Consider the following 25830-nt stretch of genomic DNA (forward strand, 5'->3'; position numbering starts at 1 on the left):
TTAATCAATAAGGAATTTAAGTGCAACCAGATGGCAATCAAAGAAGGTATACGAAGAGGCAAAAATATTCTCAGAATCTGCAATAATATCACATGATCGTTTCCTTTGCTAAGTATCAATGCAATGAATGCATTTGTCATATCGAAGAGAGAAAATATAGCATAGTTCAAGCACAGTGAGCATAAATCACATAGGGAAGGAACTATATTTCAGAGTATCAATCATGATGTATTCTATCAACAAATAGGATTAGTACTCATGTGTAGACCTAAAAGAGCAAACCTATGATGAAGTGCGTATAAGCAAGATGTGGAGCTTAGAAACACGTTTAGTGAAAGAGAGAAGTATTGACAGTGCTCAGGAGATCTCCTAAGAGATATAGGAAACATTGTTCCTAAAATATAGAGTTCTTTGAGTCATAGACTTCTTTATTTTGTAATGACACATACTCATGTAACAAGACCCGTCTCAGTAGCTCCCAGACCAGATGATCTTAGGGTACTAAGCATAACAAAGATGCTCCAGGGAGAGAGTCTCGAGTTAGTGTTCGTATTCTCACAAATTTCATACATAGAGCATTCACCAACTCGTTTCTTGCAAACCCTAGAAAGTTCACCACAACTAGGGTCTGGTTACTTTGAGAGGAGAGATATTTTGTATCCATTCTCGTTTTTTACAAATCCTAGATAGTTCACCACAACTAGGACCTTATTACTTTGAGAAGAGGGAATGAGACAGCTGAGCATTTGAAACAGTTCTTCTTCGTTACTTATACTCTCTTTACAATAAACAAGAAACATGCCACCACATATAGCTATAAGTGAAGTGGAGAACGAGGTTGCATGGATAAGTGGTTACTCATGAGTACAAAATTATTTGTCCAGAATAAGGCATGATAATAATAGATACTGTAACTAATGATAGTTCAAGTCACTAAGGACAATGGTCACGGTGCACTAAGATCACAATATTCTCTAATTACATAGGACAGACATTCGTGTGTATCAATACTTGGAACATATCCCCAATGCATTTCTTAACATCTCAAACCTAGCAGTGTCAAGAGGCTTAGTAAACAAATCAGCAAGTTGATTTTCAGTGGGCACAAAGCTTAACTCAAGTATGTTTTGTTCAACCAAATCCCTAATAAAATGATATCGAAGATCAATGTACTTTGTTCGAGAGTGTTGAACAGGATTCTTAGTGATGTTGATGGCACTAGTGTTGTCACAAAAGATAGACAACTTACCTTGAGGGATGCCATAATCATGAAGCATTTGCTTCATCCAAAGCATTTGTGTGCAGCAACTCCCAGCTGCAACATACTCGGCTTCTGCAGTAGATAGAGAGATGCAATTTTGTTTCTTGCTATGCCAGGCAACCAGATTGTTGCCAATGAAGAAACATCCCCCTGAAGTGCTTTTTCTATCCTTTAAGTTTCCTCCCCAGTTAGCATCAGAATATCCTGCAATTTCCACATTAGTGTCGAAGGTATAGAAAATTCCACAGTTAACTGTACCAGCAATATATCGGATGATCCTTTTGACAGCTTCTAAATATGACTCTTTAGGGTTAGCTTGAAAACGAGCACACACTCCCATATTGTAGGATATATCAGGTCGACTTGCAGTGAGATATAACAAGCTACCAATCATGCTTCTATAGATTGTGGAATCAACTGGTTTCCCATCCTGATCTTCACTCAACTTTGTAGTGGTACTCATGGGATTATTGACCACTTTCTTGGATTCAAGGCCAAATTTCTTGATGAGATTCTCAGCATATTTGGTTTGAGAGAAAAATACCTGCATCAAGTTGCTTTACTTGCAGCCCAAGGAAAAAGGTTAGCTCACCACACATGCTCATTTCAAATTCACTCTCCATGACAGATTGAAATTCATTTACAAGATATTTAGATGTGGAACCAAAAACAATGTCATCAACATACACTTGAGCAATAATAACATCATTGTTTTTATGTTTGACAAATAAGGTCTTATCAATGGAACCCCTGGAATATCCTTTGTCCACAAGATAATTTGAAAGCCTTTCATACCAAGCACGAGGAGCCTGTTTCAGTCCATACAGAGCTTTCTCAAGCCTGTACACATGGTCTGAATGATGTGGATCTGTAAAACCTTGAGGTTGTTCCACATATACTTCCTCTTGTAAGATACCATTTAGAAACGCAGTTTTGACATCCATTTGAAACAATTGGAACTTAAGATGACATGCCGCAGACAAGAGTAATCTTACAGATTCTAATCTTGCAACAGGAGCAAAAGTTTCATCAAAATCAAGGCCCTCGACCTGTGAATACCCCTGAGCCACAAGCCTAGCTTTATTTCTAATCACATTACCCTTTTCATCACTTTTGTTTCTAAAGATCCACTTGGTTCCTATGATATTGCAATTTCTAGGTCGAGGTACCAAGTACCACACATCATTTCTAGTAAATTGATTTAGCTCTTCCTGCATTAATCCAGTGATCATCTAACAAGGCTTCCTTTACATTTTTAGGTTCAATCAAAGACACGAAACCAAAATGGGATATGATATTCATACTGAGCAGATGTTCAGTAATAAAACATAATAAAGCATTTCCTTGACTCACCTCATCTTGACTTACCTGTGTTGCAGCTTGCCTTCTAGTTGTCAGTCCATCAGTTACATTACCAATAATGTCATGACTGGAATGATCTTTCTGAACTTACTTGAAACCTCTTTTCATTTTTGGAGCTGGTTCAAAAATTCTATCAGTGAGTTCCTCTTCATCATTCTGAACTTCATTGCTTGATATTTGAGGAATTGATGAAGATGTAGATGATGTATCTGCAAACGATTCTTCCTGTTTCATACATTGATCATCAATAGAGACATTAATGGATTCCATAAAAACTCGAGTTCTTTTGTTATATACCCTATAAACTCTACTATTTATGGAATAACCCAGGAAAATGCCATCATCACTCCGAGCATCAAACTTATCAAGATGCTCTCTATCTCGTAAGATATAGCAAGGACTTCCAAACACATGTAAGTATCCAACATTTGGCTTCTTACCTTTCCACAGCTCATAAGCTGTTTGATATGTACCTGGTCTGAAGAAGACTCTGTTTATTGTATAGCACGTAGTGCTGATAGCTTCAACCCAAAAATTTTTGCTTAAGCCTGCAGCATGTAACATAACTCGAGCCATGTCCAGCAATACCCTATTTTTTCTTTCTACAGTGCCATTTTGTTGTGGAGTGATTGGAGCTGAGAACTCGTGTGACACACCAAGCTCATGAAAATAGTTAGAAAAGGCAACATTTTTGAATTCAGTACCATTATCTGACCTTACTCTAACTATGTGAGTATTTGATGATTGCTTTTCAATGATCAATTTTTGACTCAAGTTTTTAAAAGGTTCAAATGTTTCAGTCTTATCTTTTAAGAAGTTTACCCATGTATACCTTGAGAAATCATCCACAATAACAAGCATATATTTCTTACCTCCAATACTATCGGATTGAGCTGGTCCCATGAGATCCATGTGTAACAGTTCTAATACCTTTGAGGTTGTTGCAGAATTCACCACCTTGTGAGGTGCCTTGGTTTGTTTTCCAATCTTGCAATCCCCACATATCTTGTCAGTTTTGCCTTTTAGATTGGGTAGACCTCTGACACATTGTTTGGAAGACAGCTTTAGCAAGTCCTGATAGTTTACATGTCCCATCCTTCTGTGCCAAAGTTCAAAGGTTTCCTCTGTGGATCTTACAGACATGCAGGACTGCAAGCTAAAAGATTCATTAGCTTGAATATGGTAACAGTTATCAAATGATCTCTTACCTCCCATGATACCTTCTCCTTTCTGATTTAAAACCAAACATCTCTGTTTGTTAAACCAAACATCTTCATCGTCATCAGCCAAATGACTGACACTGATAAGATTTGCAGTTAACCCTTCACCAAATAATACATTTTTGAGATTAGGTCTACCTGGAGTGTTAACAGTACCTCGAGCTAGTATATTTGCTTTCCTCCCATCTCCAAAGGTGATAGATCCAGTTGTGTGTTCATCTTCAAAGGAAGTGAACCAGGTTTTGTCTCCAGTCTTGTGTCTAGAGCAGCCACTGTCAACATACCAAAAATCTCGTCGCTTTTCTGCTAAGGCAGTCAGAGCTACCAAACAAGTTGCCTCAATATGAGCTGTATTAGCACAAGCAAAAAGACATGTAGCATCAAATTCATTCGTATTGGTCAGAAGACATTTACTTTCATTTTTCTTGGTCCAGACATCTTTTCTTCTTTCAGTTTGAAGATCTTTCTTAGAGAACAGTTCAGCTAGTTTATTAATGAGTTCCTTTTGTTCTTTAAGCTCACACTTTAGAGATTCAACAGTACACTTTTCTTGAGAAAACAGTGAGTTTGAAAATCTTTCATTACATCTAGGTCTGATGTGGCCTATCTTACCACAGTGATGACAAGTAGGAATAAAAGTTCTAGAGTTCGTGTACCTGTTTCGACCAGTGGAGGACTCTTGGTCAAGTATTACCTGATAATTTGGTGGTGCTTGATCTTCCCTCCGTTTCTTCATAACTGTGACATGATCATCGATGGAGGCTTCTTTCTTTTCTACAAATGATCTCGATGCTCTTACGAATTTAGTACTCTTGGAACTTTCTCTAGTGTATCCTAATCCATAAGTGTCATGAGGAGCTTTTCCTGATCCAAGCAATTTAGACATGGAACTAGAGCTAACATCGAACTTGGCGAATCTTTCTTGAGTTGATTGTAACTCATCTTGCAAGGACTCAATTTTAGCCAATAATTCCAAGTTCAATACTTGTTGTCCTTTAACATCCAGTCACTACACCAATAACCTTAACACACAACACTTTTTGCACAACGAACAAAAAAAATTCGTTGTGTGATGAAGGAAAGTGAATCATACAACACGTTTACTAAACTTACGTTGTATAAAGTGGTTAAAATTCTGAAGTTTTTATCTAGAAGGCCATTGCACAATGGTTACAAGATTATTCTGTTGTGTGAATCAAAAAAAAAATTGCGGCAGATTTACCTCCTAGATCGACTCAAATTTAGCTATAAATTGGTACTACATACTACAACAGTACAGTTATATCTGTTGTATGAGAGTAACATGCAAAATATGATACAACCGTTTTTTACCTTTTGTTGTGTGATGAAGAGGGAAATGTTTGGATATGCCTATATTTGGCCCAAAATGGCACTCAAGCACCCCAAAACCCACAAGTTTTGATTAAGATATATAACACCAGATTGATGATCCCACAACCAAATGAGTTATTTGCGTTGTGTAAATAGGCACCGCCTAACATGTTACTTTGGTTGCATATTATAGCGGGAACTTTTCCCTCTTTGGAACCTTGGGTCAAGTTTAATTTATTCAAAATCAGACGACAAAACTTGGTCTATATGTTGTCTGATTCATAAAGCAAAAATTAATAGCACGTCTTGGACAACTTAATTAGCTAGCTAGGTCTATTGAATGATTGCCGTCTCCCACCAGCACTTTGGACAAAATAGCAGTTTCCTCAACTATCTTTCTTCGAGCAGCTCTCTTCTCAACACCGTCAAAACACCATCGATCTCTCATCAAAACACCATGGGTCTCTCAGCAAAACACCATATGCCATCAAAACACACTTCGATTAAGGCTCGACTGTACTTATCCATCACTGTACTCATTGATTAGGGTTTCGATCCATCTGTGGGTTCTTCGTACTGGGGAGAAGATAGAGGAAAATTCGGGTTTAAATCTAGACATCGAAATTCCAGAGTTGAAACTAGGGTCCATTTGTGGGTTCTTCGATTTGGGGGTTTCTCAACTATTCGTGGTGAGTTAAATTTTGATTTGTTTTGGTGAAGAACTGCATTTTGTTTGGTTTTTAATCTCGATTATAACCATATTTGTTGGTTATTCATTGGCTTAGTAGCTTCGAAATCTCATCTTGCTTTGCTTGTTTGCTTTCATTGATAGAAAGAATCTTACTTTGTTCTATGCGCAGCTGGTTTGCCTTATTTGCAGAGAATCTGCAGTAGACCATCTTCTCCAACCATTCCAAGGCCTTCTCATCACTACTTTCAACAATTGGTAATTGCAATTTCTGTGCTTTCTATTTTATCTGTGTTATCATTTACTTGTTTGTAGTTGAAATTTGAAATGGGTTTTGTTGTGGCAGGGAATTTCGAGTTCAAGGAACTTACTTGTAGAGGAACCAGTTTCATGTCCATTGACTCCACTTTTGATTACAGAAATTGAGAAGAAAATTGGGTTTTGTAGGGGATGTGGGCAACGTCTACTTCAGGCCCAACCATCCTATGAAGCCACATCGGCTATGTACGACCCATCACCTTGTGTTCTCATATGATCTCCACAAGAAGGTGAAAATTTATGTCAGTTATCTAATTTTGTCATAATACTAACTTGATCTTATCTACTTCTATTTAGATTGTTGAGGTTTGGATTAAATTTGATGGTCTTGTTGATTATTCTCAGCAGACCCACAAGGCATATCTGGTGGAGTTGGAAGAAGCTGTAGACTCAGTTTGACTGGTGGAGTGAGCCTGACAGCTATTGTTGGTATTGATTGCAGGAGGTAGACTTGTGAGTATTCTGAGCTTGACTATTGAATTTGTGGACTGCTATATATTAAATATGTTATGAAGCTTTAATTTGTTGAAATCTATTGTTCTATGCTTCATATATCGTGGTATTCGATTAGTTTTTGGTGAAATGTGTAGGACTGGTTTGGTTCATACTACGTCTATAGTTGATGATCTTATTGGAGAATTGTTTTATGTCAGGAGAATTGTTCGGTTCTTATTGGTTCATACTAAACTGGTTTGGTTTTGTTTGTTTTTACAACTTTGCTAATTTTTCCCTAATAATTTCTGGGTTCTGCTTGTTTGGTGTGGCAACCATAGCTTTTTCAATCCAATGCTTGTTCATATTCTCTATTATTGCTTCAGAGAAGATTGTTCAAATGTTGTTCCTGTAGTGGACTCTGCTTTTTCATTGCTTTCGGGGTTCTCTAAGTTTTGTTTATTCGTTGTATTGGATGTCTTGTACTCTTTAAGAGCTCATATTATTGAAGCAAATGTTATACTTTCCAATACTAGTTGATCTTTTCAATTACTAGCTTACTATACTATACTCTTTTATTATATATTCAAAAATTAATCTTAGATTTCAGTTTGCCTGCACATGGTATATATATTTTCACAAACCACGTCACTTTATACTCTAATCATAGTGAGGATATGTTGTGATGATGTTGTTTTAGCATAGCATTTCCCATTGGACAATATGATCTGTGCTTGTTATTGGATTTTTTTTTTTATATATAATTTTTGTAAAATAATTTTTGGCTTTGCTTAAATGTATATTGATTTGTTTTTCTTTATATATTGTGGTATACTATTCTGTCCTTGTTATTGGATTTTCTTAGCCTAAATGTATGTCGAATTTTTTTATCATTGTTTGATATTGGAGTATATGTGTGTGTGTGAAAATAAATTGTTGTTTTTGCTAAGACTACCAGAGTTTGAATTGGTAGAGTTTTATGGAACTTAGTGAATGCATTTAGGATATGTCATTGGGGTTTTGTTGATCGATGACTTAGTTTTGGTTTGTGTTTTTGGTTTAATGTAGATGGATAGGTCATGGATGCATGCTGATAGGAGGTCTTATGAATATAAGTTAGGGGTGGCAAAGTTTTGTGAGTTTGCTTTGGGAAATGCTAGAGACCCTAACCGTATTTGTTGTCCTTGCACAAAGTGTGGAAATGTAAAAGATTTTTCTGCACAAGTGATAAAGGATCACTTGTTTGTAAATGGGATTGACACAGATTATGTGAAATGGACAGAACATGGGGAGGTTGTAGTGGAGTCGGGATCATATACGGATAGTGAAAGTGTTGAATTAGAGGCAATTGAATCTGACTCTGTGCAGGGTAACATGAGGGCAGATTATGAAGTAGAATTAGATAGTGATGTGGAGTTGGAAGGTGATGAAGATGAGGAGCTTTCCAGTGAGTGTAATGAATTTAAGAAGTTTGTTGACGATGCCAACAAACCCTTATACCCTGGTTGCAATAGGCACACCAAGATGAATGTGCTTGTGAGGCTTTACAACTTGAAAGCCAAGCATGGTATGAGTGATTCGGCTTACTCGGATTGGTTGATTGCCTTTGCAAAGTATCTTCCTGAAGGAAACGAGATACCTGCCTCTGTGTATGAGGCAAAGAAGAGTTTGAGTGCATTAGGAATGGATTACACCAAAATACATGCTTGCCCTAATGACTGTATTCTGTATAGAAAACAGTATGTCGATGACACTATTTGTCCTACATGTGGTACTTCTAGGTGGAAAATATGCAAAAACAAGAAAGAAAGAGAGGGAGTACCTGCAAAAGTCTTGTGGTACTTCCCTCCTATTCCTAGGTTCAAAAGAATGTTTCAATCAATTGAAACATCAAAGAGTTTAACCTGGCATGCCACTGACAGAAACAAGGATAGCTTAATTCGCCATCCTGCAGATTCAGCATCTTGGAAGTTAGTGGATGAAAAATGGCCAGATTTTGGTAATGAACCACGAAACCTACAACTTGCATTGTCATCAGATGGGTTCAATCCCCATAGTACCTTAAGTAGCAAGTAGAATTGTTGGCCTGTAATTTTGGTAACCTACAATCTACCTCCATGGTTGGTAATGAAGAGGAAACACATGATGCTTACCTTATTGATATCGGGGCTTAAACAACCAGGAAACGACATAGATGTTTACCTTGAACCGTTGATAGATGACCTAAAAGTGTTGTGGGAAGGAGTCAATGGAGTTTACGATGCCATCAAGAATGAAACTTTTACTCTGAAGGCTCTACTTTTCTGGACAATCAATGATTTTCCAGCTTATGGTAACCTTTCCGGGAGCATAGTCAAAGGCTATAATGCATGTCCCATTTGTCTTGATAAAACAGAACCTACAAGGCTAGTTCACGGAGGGAAGATGGCTTACACCATTCATCGTAGGTTTTTAGGAAGGCACCATCCTTATCGTAAGTTAAGGGCTGCTTTCAATAACCGCCCAGAACATGCAGTAGCTCCGGTGCCGTTGACTGGAGAAGAAATGTTGAGAAGGATGGAGGAGGAAGTTTCACATTGGCCTTATGGGAAGAAATATCCTCCTCCTGCTTATAAGGGTGCTGAGGATCAAACAAGGCCTTGTTGGAAGAAGAAGTCGATATTTTTTCAGCTTGAATATTGGAAGTATCTCCCTGTTAGGCACTGCCTTGATGTCATGCACATTGAAAAAAATGTGTGTGATAGTCTAACAGGGACGCTGCTGAACATTCATGGAAAAACTAAGGATGGACTGAAAACTCGGTTAGATTTGGTGGAACTGGGTATAAAATTAGGATTGCAGCCAAATCTAGATGATCCGAGAAAGAAACGCTTGCCTTTGGCAAGTTGGAACCTAACAGTAGGTGAGAAAAGATGTATATGCGGTTGTTTTCATGGCATGAAGGTTCCAGAAAACTATTCTTCAAACATTTCCAACCTTGTGTCAATGGATGATTTAAGGCTGACAGGACTGAAATCTCATGATTGTCACGCCTTAATGCAACAACTACTCCCTGTTGCAATCCGAGGTGTGCTGGAAAAAGCAGTTAGAGTTGCCGTAATCAGGCTTTGCATGTTTTTCAATGAAATCTGTAGTAAAACTATAGATGCTTCAAGGCTTCCGAAAATCCAAAGTGATCTGGTTGAAACTTTGTATGAGCTTGAGAAGTATTTCCCCCCTTCGTTCTTTGACATAATGATACATTTAACGGTCCACTTGGTTAGAGAAGTTGAGTTATGTGGACCGGTTTGCTTTCGGTGGATGTATCCTTTCGAAAGGTATATGAAGGTGTGCAAGGGATATGTTAGAAATAAATGTCATCCGGAGGGGTGCATTGCTGAGTGTTACATTGCTGAAGAGGCGGTTGAGTTTTTAGCGGAACTATTCTTCGACGACAAGACTGTTGGCATTCCAGAAGCCCCCAACACAGATGACAAGCCTACCCCAGGTGCTGTTGTTGTGTCGATTTTTGGCAAGGAATATGACCAAGCTCATTTGTGTGTTCTTCAAAACACCATTGAATTCAGAAGCTATTTTGTGTAAGTTGCTATCCCTTTATTTGCATTTCTGCATATTTTCTGCTTGTATTGGTTATATGGTAATACTTAACAATTACTTTGTTTATAGGGAACACATGGAGTATCTGAAGAGGGAGTTTCCAAACTACAAAAAGAATGGAAAGTGGCTGGTTGAGAAACAAAACCAGACTTTTGCTGATTGGGTGAAGGAGAGGGTAAGCAGTTTAGGTTTGATGAGCTTTTAGAATGTAGACAATTGTAAAGTTTAGTGACTGTGAATAGCTTGTTTTGAAAGTGTTATTTCATTTTGCAGGTTGCCTCTATGCTTAATGAACCTGATTGTGACATCCCCGAGATTGTGAGGTGGCTAGCAGATAAACCAGGGAATGAAATACCAAAGTTTAGTGGCTAAAGAATAGGGGGAGTCCAGTATAACACAAAGCAAAGGGATGATCTTCGATCGACACAAAATAGTAGGGTTTACTGGGTTGCTGAGACACCTCAAGTAGCTAGTGCTAAGGATCAAACTGTGGTTACTAATGACATGAGCTTCTATGGGGTTATTACTGAAATATGGGAGCTTGACTATGATCATTTTAGGGTTCCTATCTTTAAGTGTGATTGGGTAGAGAGTCAGAAGGGTGTTAGAGTAGATGATCTTGGGTTCACTTTGGTGAATTTGAATAGGAAAGGTCATCTAAAAGATACTTTTGTCTTGGGAAAATGTGTGAAGCAAATATTTTATGTTGCTGACCCTATAGATCATAGGTGGTCAGTCGTCTTGAGACTCCCAAAAAAAGATTACAACGATTCTGTTCAGTTTGATGAGCTTGGGGACATCATTATTTCCCACCCTCCCATCGTAACTTCACTGCCATCTTTCCAGTCACTTGATAACTTGACCGATGAGGAACCAATGGGTTACATGCGTGTAGGGGACGATGATATATTAGTTGATGAAGAATAGAACACTCTTATTTATATGTACCGGCTTTGGCTATTTTATTTTTTGGTGTTGGTACTTTAGAATTATGTTTAAGTGTACTTGTTTTGCTGTCCTAGCAAACTGAACTGCTATTTATCTTAATGCTATATGATGGTTTGGCCAATGTTTCCTACTTTGTGATTCATTGCAGTTGAAGATTGGCTTTTGAGTTACATAGTCACTGTTTTAGTTACTTTTATTTTCTATTTTGATGTACTACTTCTCATATGCTTATTGTCTAATGTGCTTGGTGCTTGTGTAGATGATATGGCCCCTTCATAGTCAACAAGCGTAGCAAAGAAGATGAAGTCTAAGCAAAAGCGATTGAAGACTAAGAAGACAAAGTCTTTGAAAGCGTCAACATCAACAACATTTTCTGAAGGATCTCATTCGAAGAAGTCTAAGACAAAAGCAGTTGAATCAACTGGGGGTCTTAAGCTGCTGAAGCGGCATGCAGTGACTATGTCACTCAATACAAGTCGTAAGACTCATAGACAGAAGAAGACGATGCTTTTTAATCGAAAAGGCACTCCATGTGGGAAGGTGGCTAAGGAATTGTAGTCCTACATAGGTGTATTGGCACAAAGGAAGGTACCAATCATAAGACCAAATTGGAAAGATGCAACGGCTGAAGAGAAAGGCAAAATATGGTCACGTGCTCAGGTACAAAATTGTTCAGTTTATGTTAGTGTTCATTTTTTTTTTTCATTTTTTTTTAGTAGATGAACCTTAAGTCTGATACTTATCACTGTATTTTACACAGATTCCATTTACGCTTGGTCCTGAAAACAAGAAAATGGTTTTGAAATCTGCTGCAACAAAGTGGAGGGAATTCAAATCTCGATTGACTTCAAACTATGTTATCCCTTATTTGGATGAACCTGAAGCGTTGAAGTATCCTCCAGATGATTACCCTTTCATAAATGCAGATCATTGGACTCAATTTGTCAAATCACAGACAACACCCTCATTCTTGGTATGAAATTAACAGATCACTGGTTTAACTCGGTTGTAGTCGTAACATGCATTTGTAAATATCAAATAGTTGTTGAAATGATATAGCCTCGTTTTTTGTAGGAAAAGCGTAAAGCACAACAAGAAAGGCGCAAACAGAATAAATATCCTCATAGACTGTCCCGCAAGGGTTATGCAGGGTTGGAGGAAGAGTTGGTTAGTAATCAATGTTTTATACCCTATGTGTAGTTTTTACCATTTAAAAGTAGGCTGATTAACAAAATCACTTTGTAGGCTAATGAAATCGATGATGAAGAAATTGATAGGGCCACACTCTGGATCAAAGGGCGGCAGTCCAAGAATGGCAATTTCAAGGATGAAGAGACAAAAAAAACTGCTGAAAAAATAGTAAGTCAAAATAACCAAAGTCTATATATGCAGTAACTATAGATGGTATACTTATATTCATACTTAAAATCTGTCAGGATGCCTTGAAGAAAAGGGTTGCTACTGGAGAACTATCCATTGAGGGAAGTGATGATATCTTGACATTGGCGTTGGGGACTCCTGAGCATGGGGGAAGAGTGCGTGGAGTTGGAGGTCAAATGAATCCCTCTACTTACTTCAATCTACCTAAACGTAGAAAGCAGAGCTTAGAAGCAACAATTAGAGTTAGTGTGAAGAAAATAATGTTAGAGGAGAAAGAGAAGATAGTAGAGGACGCAAGGGAGAAGATAATTGAGGAAGCAAAGGAAAAGATTGTTGCAGAGGAACGAGCATTTTGGGCGGTTAAGTTTGCAGAACTTGAAGCAAAGATACATGCAACTCAATGGAAATTGTGCTACTCCTCAGACACATGTTTCTGGTCAAGGAAGTTGTTCACGCACAGCTGATCAAATTGCTCAAGAACAAGCAAAAGCTAGATTGGAAGAAGAAGACGTTAACCGTGTGGATGGAAAAGCAATTCGGGGAGGTTTTGATGTGATTGAAAAAAGGGCCCTACAATCGAGAAAGAAGGGTACAAAGGTGGTGAAGGGAGTTCCTTTGGAAGTAGCACCATGCTCCAAGGTACGTAGTGAGTTGACAAACATAGTTGAGAATGTAGATGTCGACTCTGCATTGGCTAAGGATGTGAAAGAGACTAGGGAAGAAAATCCTGTACCAAATGATATTAAGGAGCCGCATGATGAGGAGGAGGAAGAATACGTGAATTTGACATTGGTTGACCCCCCAAAAAAGGTAAGTCTGTTCCAGTTTACTCCAAAAATTGCAGAATTGTTATGAGTATGTTTTTTTTTTTTGTTAGGTTAGATTGATTTGTTAGACATTCAAAGATATATGCAGCATTATAAATATTGTTTTCTCTTCTTTTCAGTCACCAGGAAATGAGCTTGGCTGCAAGTTGGCATTAGGTTATGTTGAAAATATTGTTGCTTATGCCATTGTAATGGAGTGCGATGATCCCTCCCAAACAATTCATGGTGCTCCACTAGGTGATGGTAATAAGCGTGTTTCCATCTATACCACGCTTGATGAGAAAGCAAAGGTACCAATTCCTGTTAAAGATGAAATTGAAACTGTTAAGCAGGCTATGGGGAGTTAGCATGGCCTAAGGACCTAATCATTACGTCACCTGTGAAGGTTAGAAATTAGTATAATTGAAGCTACTTTGACGACAATCACTTGTTTCAAAAAATATGCTTAAGTTTACCAGAATGGCTGCATAGTATAACCTTATATTTATTTTCTTGTTCTAGAAAGTTGTCATGGATAATGCTGAAAAGAAGAGGAAAAAGAAAGTCGACATAGATGAACAAGACTCAGAGGTTCAATTTAGCTTGGCAGCAATGGCACCCACATTACCATAATCATTGAAGATGCTATGTATGTGGGGTGAGTCTGCATTTAGAGATGGGCATACCATCAACTTCATCATGGAACCTGAAGTATTTGGATATTCTCGAAAGACTTTTATTTTGGGATCAGATGTTAGGCGACTTGCAAGCATGAGAGAAGTCTTTGGAAATTGCATTGCTGTGTACCAGAGGTAGAAAATATTCTATTTTTTTTTCATCACATGTGATTTCTCCCTAATGTCTTAATAAAAACTAGAGATGCTTAAAGTAAAAGTCTTGGTTAAATGCTTGTAGGTACCTATATGACCAGTTGACTGCTTATAAAATGGTGGACATGGTTGCATTTGTTGACCCTTCACGAATTGGTGGAAAAGGAGGTGGGAATGGAACTGTGAGGGCCCAACACATAAGAGATAGGCTTCTAACTGCCAAACCAGGCCAAATATTCATGTTGCCATATAACTCGGGGTAATTATGTCCATGATGGTTTCTGTTTTTTGTAAATTCTTTGCAATTAACTGTAGCCCTGTTTTTCTTTCAAGATATATGATTATTTTGTATGCTCAATGATCATTGGATTTTGACAATTGCTGATCCTGACCGAGGTACTGCATATTTTATGGATCCTTTGAAAAAACGCTTACCCACTGGAGATTGGATGTCTATTATGGAAATGTAAGTCGCTGTTACTAATCCTACATATTGAGATCATGAAATATGTTTAAACAGTTATGTTGCCTCCTTTTGTTTCCCTTAAGTCTTCATTTTTCTTGTTTTGGTGTAGTGCATTTGGTATGTTTAATGCTGAAAGGAAGAAGAAGGGCCGAAGTTCAGTCATTTGGAAAAATTTGGCGGTGAGTTTCACCTAAGTATTTAGTTGTCTTGATAAAACTGTATTTTCTTCATTGTTTTGACTGTTTACTCATCATTTGTTTTTAGGGCATTCCTCCTCAACCGAGCAACAAGGAGTGCGGGTACTTTGTGATGCGATACATGCGAGATATCATTGAGGATAAAGACTTGTCGTTGTTTGCTACCAAGGTACGAACCTACTTATAAATTTTGTCAGTTTACTTGGTTTCTATTCCCTTTGTTATTTCCATGCCTCATTCAACAAATTGATTAAGTACTAATCACTTTGATTTATGCTTGACTTTAGTGGGAGAGGAGAGGCAGCAGCCAATATACCCAAGAAGATATTGATCAGTTGCGAAATGAGTGGGCGAAGTTTGTGGTGAAGACGTATGTGTAGGAGCCATGAAGTAGTTTGCTAATGAAGGAAAACATCTTTTTTGTGCTTCTCTGCTGGTACATTATTCATGCACCATATATGTGGCATGTTTAATTGAACAATATATGTAATTGTATCAGCTTTTGATGTCCCAAGTAGATGGGCATGCATATGAATGCTTTTCTTCTATTAATGGTTGCTTGGATGATGGGGAAATGCTCCCTTTTAACATTTAAGGTATATGAATGGGTTGGATTACTAATTTAATGGTTTGCAATGTGTTTTCTTTCCAATTAATCATTGTTCATTAGGTAAAATGGAGCTATGTATGCACAAAATATAGCAAATGAAATTGATCATACAACAGGTTTATAGTGTGGCAATCCAACGTTGTTTGAATACATAAAAATTGGCCATTCAGTCAATGCATTCTTTACATATCACACAATGGTTTTAAAAAAAAATGTCTTCTCATTTTACAATCACACAACAATAAAAACTAAACTAATGTTGTCCAAAACCAATTCACACAACAAACAGACAATAAAACTGAAGTGTGATAGTATATCAGACGACGATGACATTAAAGAACACGTTGTCTGACTAGGCTTCCCAACAATCACACAATGGTTTTAAAAAAAATGTCTTCTCATTTTACAATCACACAACAAACAGAAAATAAAACTGAAGTGTGATAGTATATCAGACGACGATGACATTAAAGAACACGTTGTCTGACTAGGCTTCCCAACAATCACACAATGGTTTTAAAAAAATGTCTTCTCATTTTACAATCACACAACAAACAGAAAATAAAACTGAAGTGTGATAGTATATCAGACGACGATGACATTAAAGAACATGTTGTCTGACTAGGCTTTCCAACAACAGTTTGAAAACAAGTTCTGTTGTATGAATGATGCATCTGCCATGCTGTGCAGCAGTTCTGCCTACCATCTGCCGAGAGAAGACACAACGGTGATAACAAAAATCTGTCGACTGATTGCATATCATACAATGGTGTTGCACCGTTGTGCAAATTTTAAACACACAACGCTCCGATACACAACGGTGGGCGTCCAAATCAGACAACGAATTTTACCCGTTGTCTGTTTCATTTTTTGGTGTAGTGAGTTCTAGCATTTTGATCCTGTTGAGATACTCAGTCTTTTCAGTCTTCCAAGTTGAAGACTTCTGGTCATCTTGTAGATCTGCTAATTCACCCACATGTTTGCTTCTTTCCAGTTCCCATGCAGATTATGATGTTTCCAAAATTTGCTCTAATTTTTCTTTTTCGGTTCTCAGGAATTCAACTTCCTTTTCCAAACTCAAGTTTCTAAGCAGAGTTGCCTTTGAAGCTTTGTAGAGTTGTCTGTAGCGGATATTTGTTTCATCATTAGAGAAGGCTTCGTCACTGTCGGAGTCAGATAGAAGTGATGATACAAAAGCAACATTTTCCACTTCCTGAGACTCATCATATATCACTCCAGGTTGAGAGAAGTGATTTATTATTGCCATTTCCATGCTTCCTATTTCCACAATCAGTAGAAATATGACAGTAGCCACCGCACTCATAACACTTAGTTTTACCTGAATGAGTTCCCTTGAAGCTTGCTTTCCCACTCTTGCTATTGTAATCACTGCTGCTACTGCCATTGTAGGAGTTTTTCCTAGGTGTGTTGGGATTTCTAGAAGAGTTCTTGTTTTTGAGAAATTTTTTAAATTCCTTTGTCAATAACGCAAGATCCAGTGTCTCCCCTTCCTCTTCTGCTCCTTTGATTGCCTTGAAGGCCACACCTTTATTTTTCTTCTCAGGCTTCAATCTCATTTCATAAGTTTTAAGATTTTCGATGAGCTCATCGAGTGGATACTCATCAATTTCAAATGAGTCCTCTATACTTGTGACTTTTGAATGAAATTTTTCTGGCAAAGCTCTGAGTATCTTTTTGACAATCTTGTCTTCATCAAAAGGTGCCCCCAGACTACGACATTGACCGGAGATTTTAAGAATTCTACCATGAAAGTCATCTACGGTTTCATCATCTCTCATGGTCATAGTTTCGAATTCAAAGATCAAGGCTTGTAATTTCTATGCACGTACCTTTTTATTTCCCTCGTATGTAGTCTGTAGAAGATCCCATGCATGCTTGGCAGTATCACAATGACTGATTCTCAGTTTTTCTCGTTCAGATAGAGCTGTGAAGATGCTGTTCTTAGCTTTGAAGTCTGCTTGCAGATCACGAACTTCTTCTTCAGTCCAGTCCTTCCTTGGTTTGGGAGTGACAGTGGAAGAGCTTTCTTCTTTTGCTTTTATCACAGGTACAGTCCAGCCATTTTCTACAATATTCCACACATGTTCATCTTGAGCGTAGAGATATGATTTCATGTATATCTTCCACTGAGTATATTTTTCACATCCACCATCGAACCATGGAGGACTATTAACAGATCCACCAGCAGCTCTATCACGTGAATGTTCCATCTTTCCCAAGATCACTAGAAGATTCTAGAACCTGCTCTGATGCCAATTGTTTTTACTAGATGGAACAAATATTATAGAGTTTGAATACTGACACTATTCAAGTACACAATTAGAATAACACGAACACAGGAATTGCTGACGTAGTGTAAACCTTTCCACTGAGGAAACTTCACTTCGTGGCTTTTTACGTAGCCAACACGAAGAATCAATCCAATATGAAATAATCAAGTTTACAGTATACAAGTAATGTTTGTTCACAACAAACACTTTCACTTAGCAACAAATGCTAACTTGTTTTACTACTGTTCTAACTTCTAACTGGATCAACACCGACTACTAGCCAATCTGTATTCAATCATCCCCGTACTCAATCTTCTCACTGATCTTGAGAATGAATTATGCAAGTGATTGATTATGCAATGGAATACATGAAACAAAATACTGAGAGTTTTCAAAGACCGATTTGAACAACAACACAAGTGGTTCAAGCAAAACCAATTTTATGCAAAACAAAAACTCTACATCATAAATCAGTTTGAGAACCCTTTTATAGGAGCAAGACTCCCCCTCAAACAAATCGTATCTTAATCACCGAATAAGATAAACATGGAAAGGTTTTTTAAACTGTTTTGAACATGTAATCGGATATGCATACATAAAGAGATTTTGAGATCAATTAAAATCAATGCATATCAATTTAGAATCATGCAAATAAGATAAGTATTAAAGAGACCTTTATCTCAAGATCAGTGAGATAGCTTCCTTGAAATTTTCTTCATGCGATCTTCTTTTATTTCCTTTGATTCTCCGAGCAATTAGGAGAGATACCCTCCTAATTCTTTGCATGTCTGTTGTCCTTGAGATCTTGGGAAAGTCATGTGTTGAAGGGAGTAGTCCAAGTACTTACAGAGGCAACGGTCAAGGATCTTATGGCTTAAAATGGAGATCGTAATTCAGCTTCTTCCATCGCAAAGTTACTAATAGACGTAGTCGAAACGCAATTAAGGGATAACAAGATGCTGATGGCACATGGCAGACTGACCCTGAAGTGATTAAGGGTTTATTGCTGAATTACTACCAACAGATCTTTACTACCGAGGGATCAAATGATGAAGCTATAGATGAGATTATTTATGCAACTTCTCCAAAAGTTTCAACTAATACGAATGAAGCACTGCTTTTACCTTACACAAATGATGAAATAAAGTCTGCACTTTTTCAAATGCATCCCTCGAAGAGTCTTGGACTAGATCGTATGTCCCCTTTCTTCTTCCAGAAATATTGGCACATTGTTGGTATAGATGTTTGTGCGGCTATTCGGAATTTTTTAGAACAGGGTGAGGCATGGACAAAATCTAATTTTACACATTTGTGTCTTATTCGTAAGATACAAAATCCTACTGATGCCACTCACTTTAGACCAATTGTACTCTATAATGTCATTTACAGAATTTGTTCAAAGGTAGTTGCTGCTAACAGGTTGAAGAAATGGCGGCCTAACATAATATCCCCATTGCAAAGTGCATATGTTCCAGGAAGGCTCATTTCAGACAATACCTTGGTAGCTATAGAGGCTCGGCATTTTATGCACAACTTAAGACATCAGGGGGAAGGGTTTCTTTTCTTTGAAACTGGATATTACGAAAGGCATATGATCGTCTTGAATGGAGATTTCTGCATGCTATGTTAACTAGATTAGGCTTTGCAAAAAAAGGGATTGACATGATAATGACCTGTGTTATTTCAGTCAGCTATATATGCAGTCTTGATAAATAGGGAGGCGACATCAAAAATTATTCCAACCAGAGATATTAGGCAAGGCGATCCTCTCTCGCCCTACCTTTTCATTCTATGTGCAGAGGGCCTTTCGGCTCTAATTACTAAATCGATTAATAATGGTAGTATGGTGGGTCTAAAGATGTGTCCACAGGCTCCCACACTTTATCATTTATTCTTCGCCAGTGATAGTTTCTTATTTGGAGCGGCTACTACTGCAGAATGCTTATAGGTGAGAAACATTTTAAATTGTTATGAGCAAGCTTCGGGGCAGAAAACAAACTTCCAAAAAAGCAATGTTGTATTTAGTAGAAATGTGCTGGAGGCTCTTCAGATAAGCCTTGCCACAATCTTGGAGGTCAAGTGTGTGGATGAGCATGACAAGTACTTAGGCCTCCCTCTTAGGGTAGGTAAATCAAAACAACTATTTTTGCCTATATAAAGGAGAAGCTAGTGGGATGGAGGTCGAAGATCTTGAGTTCTACAGGTAAGGAAATCTTGATAAAAGTTGTTGCTCAAACCATGCCTCTATATGTCATGAACTGTTACCAATTACCAAAGGGATTCTGTGATGAAATTCATCAATTATGTGCTTCATTCTTCTAGGGTGATACAAAGGAGAAGAAAAAAAATCCATTGGCGTAGTTGGGAAAGACCATGTCTCACTAAACAGGAGGGTGGTGTGGATTTCAAGAATATATATGCAAACAATTTAGCAATGCTTACCAGGGTTGGAGACTTGTCTCAAACCCAAATTCACTCACTGCTAAGGTGTACAAAGCTAGATACTTTCCAAATTGCACCTTTTGGGAAGTTGATATAGGAGACTCCCCATCTAGTAGACTCCCCATCCTTTTCTTGGCGCAGTATTTTGAATGGGAGCCTGTGTTAAAAGTTGGTGTGAAATGAAGAATAGGAGATGGCACTCTGGTGAATATCTGGAATGATCATTGGATACCCAATTGCCCACAATCCTTGATCTACAGACCTACTCACACTGACTTCTAAGTTGTGGCTGATTTGATTGATTCTCATAGTAGAGAGTGGATACCAAGGGTAGTTCAATCTCTCTTCACTCAGAAAATTAGTGGTCAAATCCTCTCCATCCCATTGAGCAGACGTAGAACCCAAGATAGGCTTTCTTGGAGCCTGAAAAAATGAGGCAGATTTACAGTTAAAAAGGTCTATTGGTGGCATGAAATTCTGTTCTTGGCAATGTACTTACTAGTACTTCTGATGGTGACCTTTTTGGTACACTGTGGAAAACAATTTGGAAAGCCCGAGTACTAGGCAAGGTCCAAATATGCATATGGAGAGCTACACACAGAACCTACTCCCAACTCATGAGCAATTAACCATGAAAGGCTACACTGGGGATACCGGTTGTCTACTCGGCACTCACAGGTTCGAAACCAGTGCCCATCTTTTTTGTCAATGTCCAATTTCTTTAGAGTTACTCTCTGCCCCTCCTCTTCAGCTTCAAAGTACCTTGTTGCCGTCAATTAATTTTATGGAATGGCTACTTGAACGTGCAATGCATCTTAAAATGATGCTTTTGAGAAGTTGATGATGTTGATTTGGGCATTATGGAAGAACCAGAATAGTATGTTATGGGAAAATGTTTCACAACACTACTAGAAAAAATGGCTATGAGGACTCTCAATAAGGACACACAATTTATCTAGTGTCCTTAAATGTTATTCAGGACACCCTTCATTTGAATGGAAGCGGGACCCTGAAATAAAGGATACCAACAAGGCAACAAGGACACCTACGGGCCTACGGTCCAAAGAAGTCATTCGTTTTGGCTCCCCAATTTTCAGTTTTCAGTTCCCTCCTCCAATTTTCAGTTCCCTCCCATAAAAAGTAAAAGAAGCTTTATTAGATTCAGCAGCTTTCAGATTTCTTCTTCCAAAAACTTCGAGAGTCCAGACCCTCGTTCCTTTTGACCCCATTTCGCCTCCCCAGCACCGCTACGATGACGGCAACCGAGAGGGAGGAGGCCGTACGACATAGCACCACCATCACCGATTACCGCAAGAGGTCACTCTAGCACAAGGAGATCGACTCCCGAGTCCGCGCAGGTCAGATTCGCCCCCAAACCCTCTTCTATCCAACTACAAATGTTCTCAATTTGTTCAATTTTTAGTCTTTTTGCTCTAGGGTTTTCGATTCTAATTTTCAATTCAGTCGATTTTGTGTCCTAGCTGTTAATTTTGGTTGATGTAGTTTCTGGGCAGTGGGTTTCTTGGCTGTCGCAGTAAAGTGGACAAAGAAAAACCAATAGCAGGCGCTCGAATTGTTTTGGATATGACTATCCGACTATCATGAGGGCTCTTCCAAGAGAGGTAATTACGATTCTCTTATTAATTATGTGAATTGATATTGTGTATGTCCGCCCTTTTCTGAAAATGTCATACTCATTTAAACTATGTATTAAGCTTGCGTTCCTTTATGCTAATGCAATCTATAACATTTCATGTTTGGTGGGTAGATGGTGATAGACTGTCCCTTGTTCCAGCCTCAGAACAAAGAAAGCTTTTCAGTGGGGATTGCTACATTCTGCAATATACATATCTTGGCAACGAAAGGGATGAGAATCTATTTTATGCATGGCTTGGTGGTGGGAGTGTAATGGTGAGTTGGTAACCATGACTGTTATGACTGGTATTGATAGGTTGTTGTAGCTTTGTGAGATTTATTCATAGTTCTAGTCATGACATCCTGGAGGGAAAAGAAGAAAATAAAAGACCATATAAATTACTACTTTACCTGGGAAAAGTTGTTTAAGTTCCGAGTTACTATGTATTTGAAGCAACTACCCAGCTTCTGGTAGCCTTTAGTGAACTTCAATCTTCTTCTTTAATTGTTATTTGTTTTGCATGCAGGAAGATAGAACAGATACTATCTCTCATATGAATGCCATAGTTGAGTCAAGCAAGGGGAATCTTGTTGTGGTAAGTTCTGTTAAGATAGCTTGTTTAATACACAGTTTCCATGTTCATATAGCTGATTGAATTCTTCATTTAACTGCATCACTCAAGCCAATTAGATTTCCCTGACTTATGTTTTCAGGCTCAAATTATGGAGAACAAGGAGCCATCTCAATTTTTTTCAATTTTACAGACATTAATTGTTTTTAAGGTTTACACCTCTCTATTTTTTTATTTTTCTTTTCCTAATCCAATGTTGGTTTTGTTTCAGATTAACCTAATGTTGATAGTGTCTCATCTTCTGAAATTTTTTTGCTTTTCTTGTAGGGAGGCAGGAGTCAACGATACAAGAAGCTTGTGGCAGAAAAGGGTATTGCAGATGAAACTTATGATGAAAGCAAGACAACTCTTTTTCGTGTTCAAGGGACGAGTCCTAACAACATGCAGGCCATCTAAGTTGATACAGTAAGCCTTAAATCTCTCTTGAGAGTTATGTCTTATAATGAAAATTTCTGTAATTCCATTTTGTTTTATCTTTTTACTGATGTACAATAGCTTTTAGTCAATGAAAGTGTGTCTCTTGACTTCTGATCCTCCAGTATCTGAATTACATATGCCTGTATGATTTGAGTATAAAGTGGTACTATTTCAGGTTTCAGGCTCTTTGAACTCTTCCTATTGTTACATCCTGCAAACTGGTACATCTGTTATCACTTTCATTGGAATCTCTCCTCGAGCTGAGATCATGATCTTCTTGACAGAATGCTGGAGCTAATAAATGTGACTATTTCTTGAACTTTTACTTTATACCATAATCTCTTTCTATTGAAAATAGTAAATATGGCATTTGCAAAAAATCAATCTAAAAACCAAAAATGAGAGGAATTAGTATTGCATGAAATATCTCAGTGCTGCTCTCTTTACTTAGACTTCACTCATAATCGTAATGAAGTATTTATTTTCGCTTGGTGCCGATTAGCCAACATGGCAAGCCATATCAGTGAGGGAAGGGAGTGAATCTGATGTTTTCTGGAGTGCACTTGGTGAAAAGGCAGAGTATGCAAGAGGAAAAGAAATAAAAGGATACATAGATGATCCACATTTGTTTATGTTGAGCGGAACTGAAGGTAACAAAAATTTATAGTCTTCAAAATTTTTCTCTCGGAAGATAATGCATCTTTTCCAAGTCATCATGTATGGCTTTACATGGCTGTATAATTCTGTCTACTGATGGGTTTGCTTCTTTTGCATCTTGATTTGAATTTCCCATTCAGGTGATTTCAAGGTACAATTTTACATATATTTGTGTAAGCATGCAGCTCAGTTGTTTTGCAAAATGACTGGTATATTTGCTGTACCTTGTTGTCGATATTTCAAATTTAATGGTTTCGGCTATGCATTTGTTAAGTAATATAATATATCAAATTCTATGGATGATTAGTCTTGTTTAGACTTGTTTGAACTTTACTTGATCTGAATAAATTTGAATATCTCAGGTGCAAGAGATATTCAATTTCACACAGGATGATTTAAATACTGAAGATGTGTTAGTCCTCGATTGCCACATTGAGATATATGTCTGGATTGGAAGCCATTCAAATATTAAGTCAAAGCAACAAGCCCTTACTCTTGGCCTGGTAAATACATTACACCTGAACTTCTTAGTTCTTTGAATGACTGTTTCACAAAAATACTATAAGGATAACAATTGTCATGTTAGTGATTCCAGTGACCTAAAGGCTTATAATCTATTACTGCATATTAATTTGTCATTCAATCTCTGTGGACTCATGTTCACCATTATATTGTCGCTTTGCTGCACCTAGAAAAATTAATATCTGATCTTTCCAAAGAAACAATACTGCCGTAATTGGATGCTAGTTCTGTAAATATATAAGTGCCTTTCATACTTGATTGTGTTAAACTTTATATGTATTCGGCTATATGAAAACGTAATCAGAATTAGCAGATTGATTCTATATTATAAAGAACATAATCAGAATTAGACTTATAAGTTCGGCTATATGAAAACAATGCCCACTTTATGAGGTTCCTGCCATTACAGAATCTAGGGAGGGTCAGATACTAGCTCACTTGAGGACAGATTGTTTCTCATTTCATACATGGTTGCAATGGAGTAACCTTACCAGGCAAATTGACTATGTAATTATAAAAAACTGTAGGATCCATTGAACATGCCTATTTTCGTCACACCGTATGCAACATCCTAATCTGCTATACATATTACTTAATTCTAATGCTAAATGTTCTATCTTACATTATCTTTTTATTAATGATTTGCAGATATATTACCTGGTTTGAAGGAAGGGTGTGAGAAAATGTCAAAGAGGATTCCCGATTCTGCTATAATATTCATGAATGATAAAGAGGTATATTGCTACTGAAATGTCAAGCTCTTCATATGAATTTGATCTTTGAGATGACTAAATCTCTTTTAGGCTAAATTAAACAGGAAGTTGAAATAGGCAGTTGCTCTTCATGGCTCGGATGTATGTACAAATAATCATAATTTGTTATGCTTTATAAATTTGTTTGCATATGGTGTATTTTGATTCAGTGATATTGCATTTGGTGGTGTATTTTGAGGGGTGTACAATTGGAGAAAGCTTCCTTTCATTATTAATTAATTAATTTTTTTTTTGGGTTTTTGGCAAGTTTTAAGGACACGTTTTGGACGTCCTCTATGACTCTTTTAAGTGTCCTGTTTTAGTTTTAAGGACACATATGAGTGTATTTTTGGTGTCCTCTTATTATTTTAAGGACTCCATTTTCAGAGTTTTTAGGACACAGTTTGTGTGTCCTAGTATAGAATAGAGGACACATATTAGAATATATAAGGATGCAATTTAGGTGTCCTTGTTTGGATTCAAGGACATTGCATCCACAGCTTTAAGGACACACAAACTGTGTCCTCGTATGGAAAAGAGGACACGTTTTCAGTGTCCTTGTTTGAGACTTATAATGACTGCTGGATAGATGACTCTTTTTTAAAGAGTTCTTGTATGTATTTAAGGACACAGTTTCAGTGTCCTTAAATGGTGTTTTTCTAGTAGTGCAAGCGGCTTCACATATTATGCTATCCTCTATGACCTAGTTGGAGGAATTTCAACAAGCCAGGGCTGCAAACACCAATGCTGGGCTGGAATTGAGAGGAAATAAGCAAAGATGGAAACCAGAATTGGAGCCAAGATGCAAATTGAATGTCGATGGTGCTTTTCTACCTCAAATGATCAGAGGTGGTACAAGTGGCATTTTGCGCAACTCTCAAGGGCAGTTCATGCTGCTTTTGCGCATTCTGTGAATCTTGTGGGGTCAGCGAAACAAACAGAGTTACTAGCCATTAGAGATGGTAATGATTTAGCTAAGGTTTTGAAGCTGCATAATGTCACCGTAGAGAGTGACTGTTTGGAGGCAATCCAATC

The 25830-nt window shown here is 37.7% G+C and overlaps 3 protein-coding genes and 2 long non-coding RNA genes across 11 annotated transcripts; all 5 read left to right on the top strand.

Annotated features, from left to right (window-relative positions):
• Positions 1-5577: 5577 nt before the first annotated feature.
• LOC112164119 lies at positions 5578-6591 on the top strand. 2 transcript variants are annotated; one of them, XR_005799221.1, is made up of 4 exons: positions 5578-5864; positions 6036-6121; positions 6210-6411; positions 6530-6591. It is a non-coding gene; the product is annotated as an uncharacterized LOC112164119 (long non-coding RNA). The 2 variants fall into 2 exon arrangements; XR_005799220.1 differs by having other exon boundaries at positions 5578-5861.
• A 1090-nt stretch (positions 6592-7681) lies between these two features.
• On the top strand, positions 7682-8689 carry LOC121048928. Its single transcript, XM_040505994.1, has one exon. It carries the CDS (start codon positions 7682-7684, stop codon positions 8687-8689), a length of 1008 nt encoding a protein of 335 aa, XP_040361928.1.
• Positions 8690-10091: 1402 nt separating this feature from the next.
• LOC112164120 lies at positions 10092-10597 on the top strand. The gene is made up of 3 exons (XR_005799704.1): positions 10092-10191; positions 10280-10385; positions 10484-10597. It is a non-coding gene; the product is annotated as an uncharacterized LOC112164120 (long non-coding RNA).
• A 3927-nt stretch (positions 10598-14524) lies between these two features.
• On the top strand, positions 14525-15458 carry LOC121049284. Its single transcript, XM_040505995.1, has 4 exons — positions 14525-14640; positions 14750-14819; positions 14905-15006; positions 15125-15458. Exons 1-4 carry the CDS (start codon positions 14525-14527, stop codon positions 15215-15217), a joined length of 381 nt encoding a protein of 126 aa, XP_040361929.1. The 3' UTR covers positions 15218-15458.
• A 5871-nt stretch (positions 15459-21329) lies between these two features.
• LOC112167040 (villin-1-like) lies at positions 21330-25009 on the top strand. 6 transcript variants are annotated; one of them, XR_005800346.1, is made up of 11 exons: positions 21330-21538; positions 21684-21802; positions 21949-22091; positions 22343-22411; positions 22530-22598; positions 22715-22852; positions 23040-23167; positions 23367-23514; positions 23662-23672; positions 23884-24024; positions 24692-25009. XR_005800346.1 is itself a non-coding variant. In XM_040506958.1 (9 exons), the coding sequence occupies exons 5-9, from the start codon at positions 23150-23152 to the stop codon at positions 24707-24709; spliced, it is 336 nt and encodes a 111-aa protein (XP_040362892.1). In that variant the 5' UTR covers positions 21554-21802; positions 21949-22091; positions 22343-22411; positions 22715-22852; positions 23040-23149; the 3' UTR covers positions 24710-25009. The 6 variants fall into 6 exon arrangements, 2 of the variants coding, with proteins under 2 accessions (XP_040362892.1, XP_024159765.1); XR_005800347.1 differs by having other exon boundaries at positions 21695-21802; XR_005800348.1 differs by lacking the exon at positions 21330-21538 and having other exon boundaries at positions 21555-21802; positions 24692-24777; positions 24861-25009.
• Positions 25010-25830: the final 821 nt, after the last annotated feature.

Source organism: Rosa chinensis, chromosome 5 (assembly GCF_002994745.2).
Source record: "Rosa chinensis cultivar Old Blush chromosome 5, RchiOBHm-V2, whole genome shotgun sequence".
Lineage (NCBI taxonomy): Eukaryota > Viridiplantae > Streptophyta > Magnoliopsida > Rosales > Rosaceae > Rosa > Rosa chinensis.

What these genes read in the sequence shown, in the direction of transcription:
- LOC121048928 (XM_040505994.1), top strand. Translation starts at nt 7,682, where the DNA reads ATGGATAGGTCATGGATGCATGCTGATAGGAGGTCTTATGAATATAAG.
- LOC121049284 (XM_040505995.1), top strand. Translation starts at nt 14,525, where the DNA reads ATGCTCAATGATCATTGGATTTTGACAATTGCTGATCCTGACCGAGGT. An exon ending in TGGATGTCTATTATGGAAAT is followed by an intron (nt 14,641 to 14,749) that starts GTAAGTCGCTGT and finishes GTTTTGGTGTAG; the next exon opens with TGCATTTGGTATGTTTAATG. An exon ending in TGTCGTTGTTTGCTACCAAG is followed by an intron (nt 15,007 to 15,124) that starts GTACGAACCTAC and finishes GCTTGACTTTAG; the next exon opens with TGGGAGAGGAGAGGCAGCAG.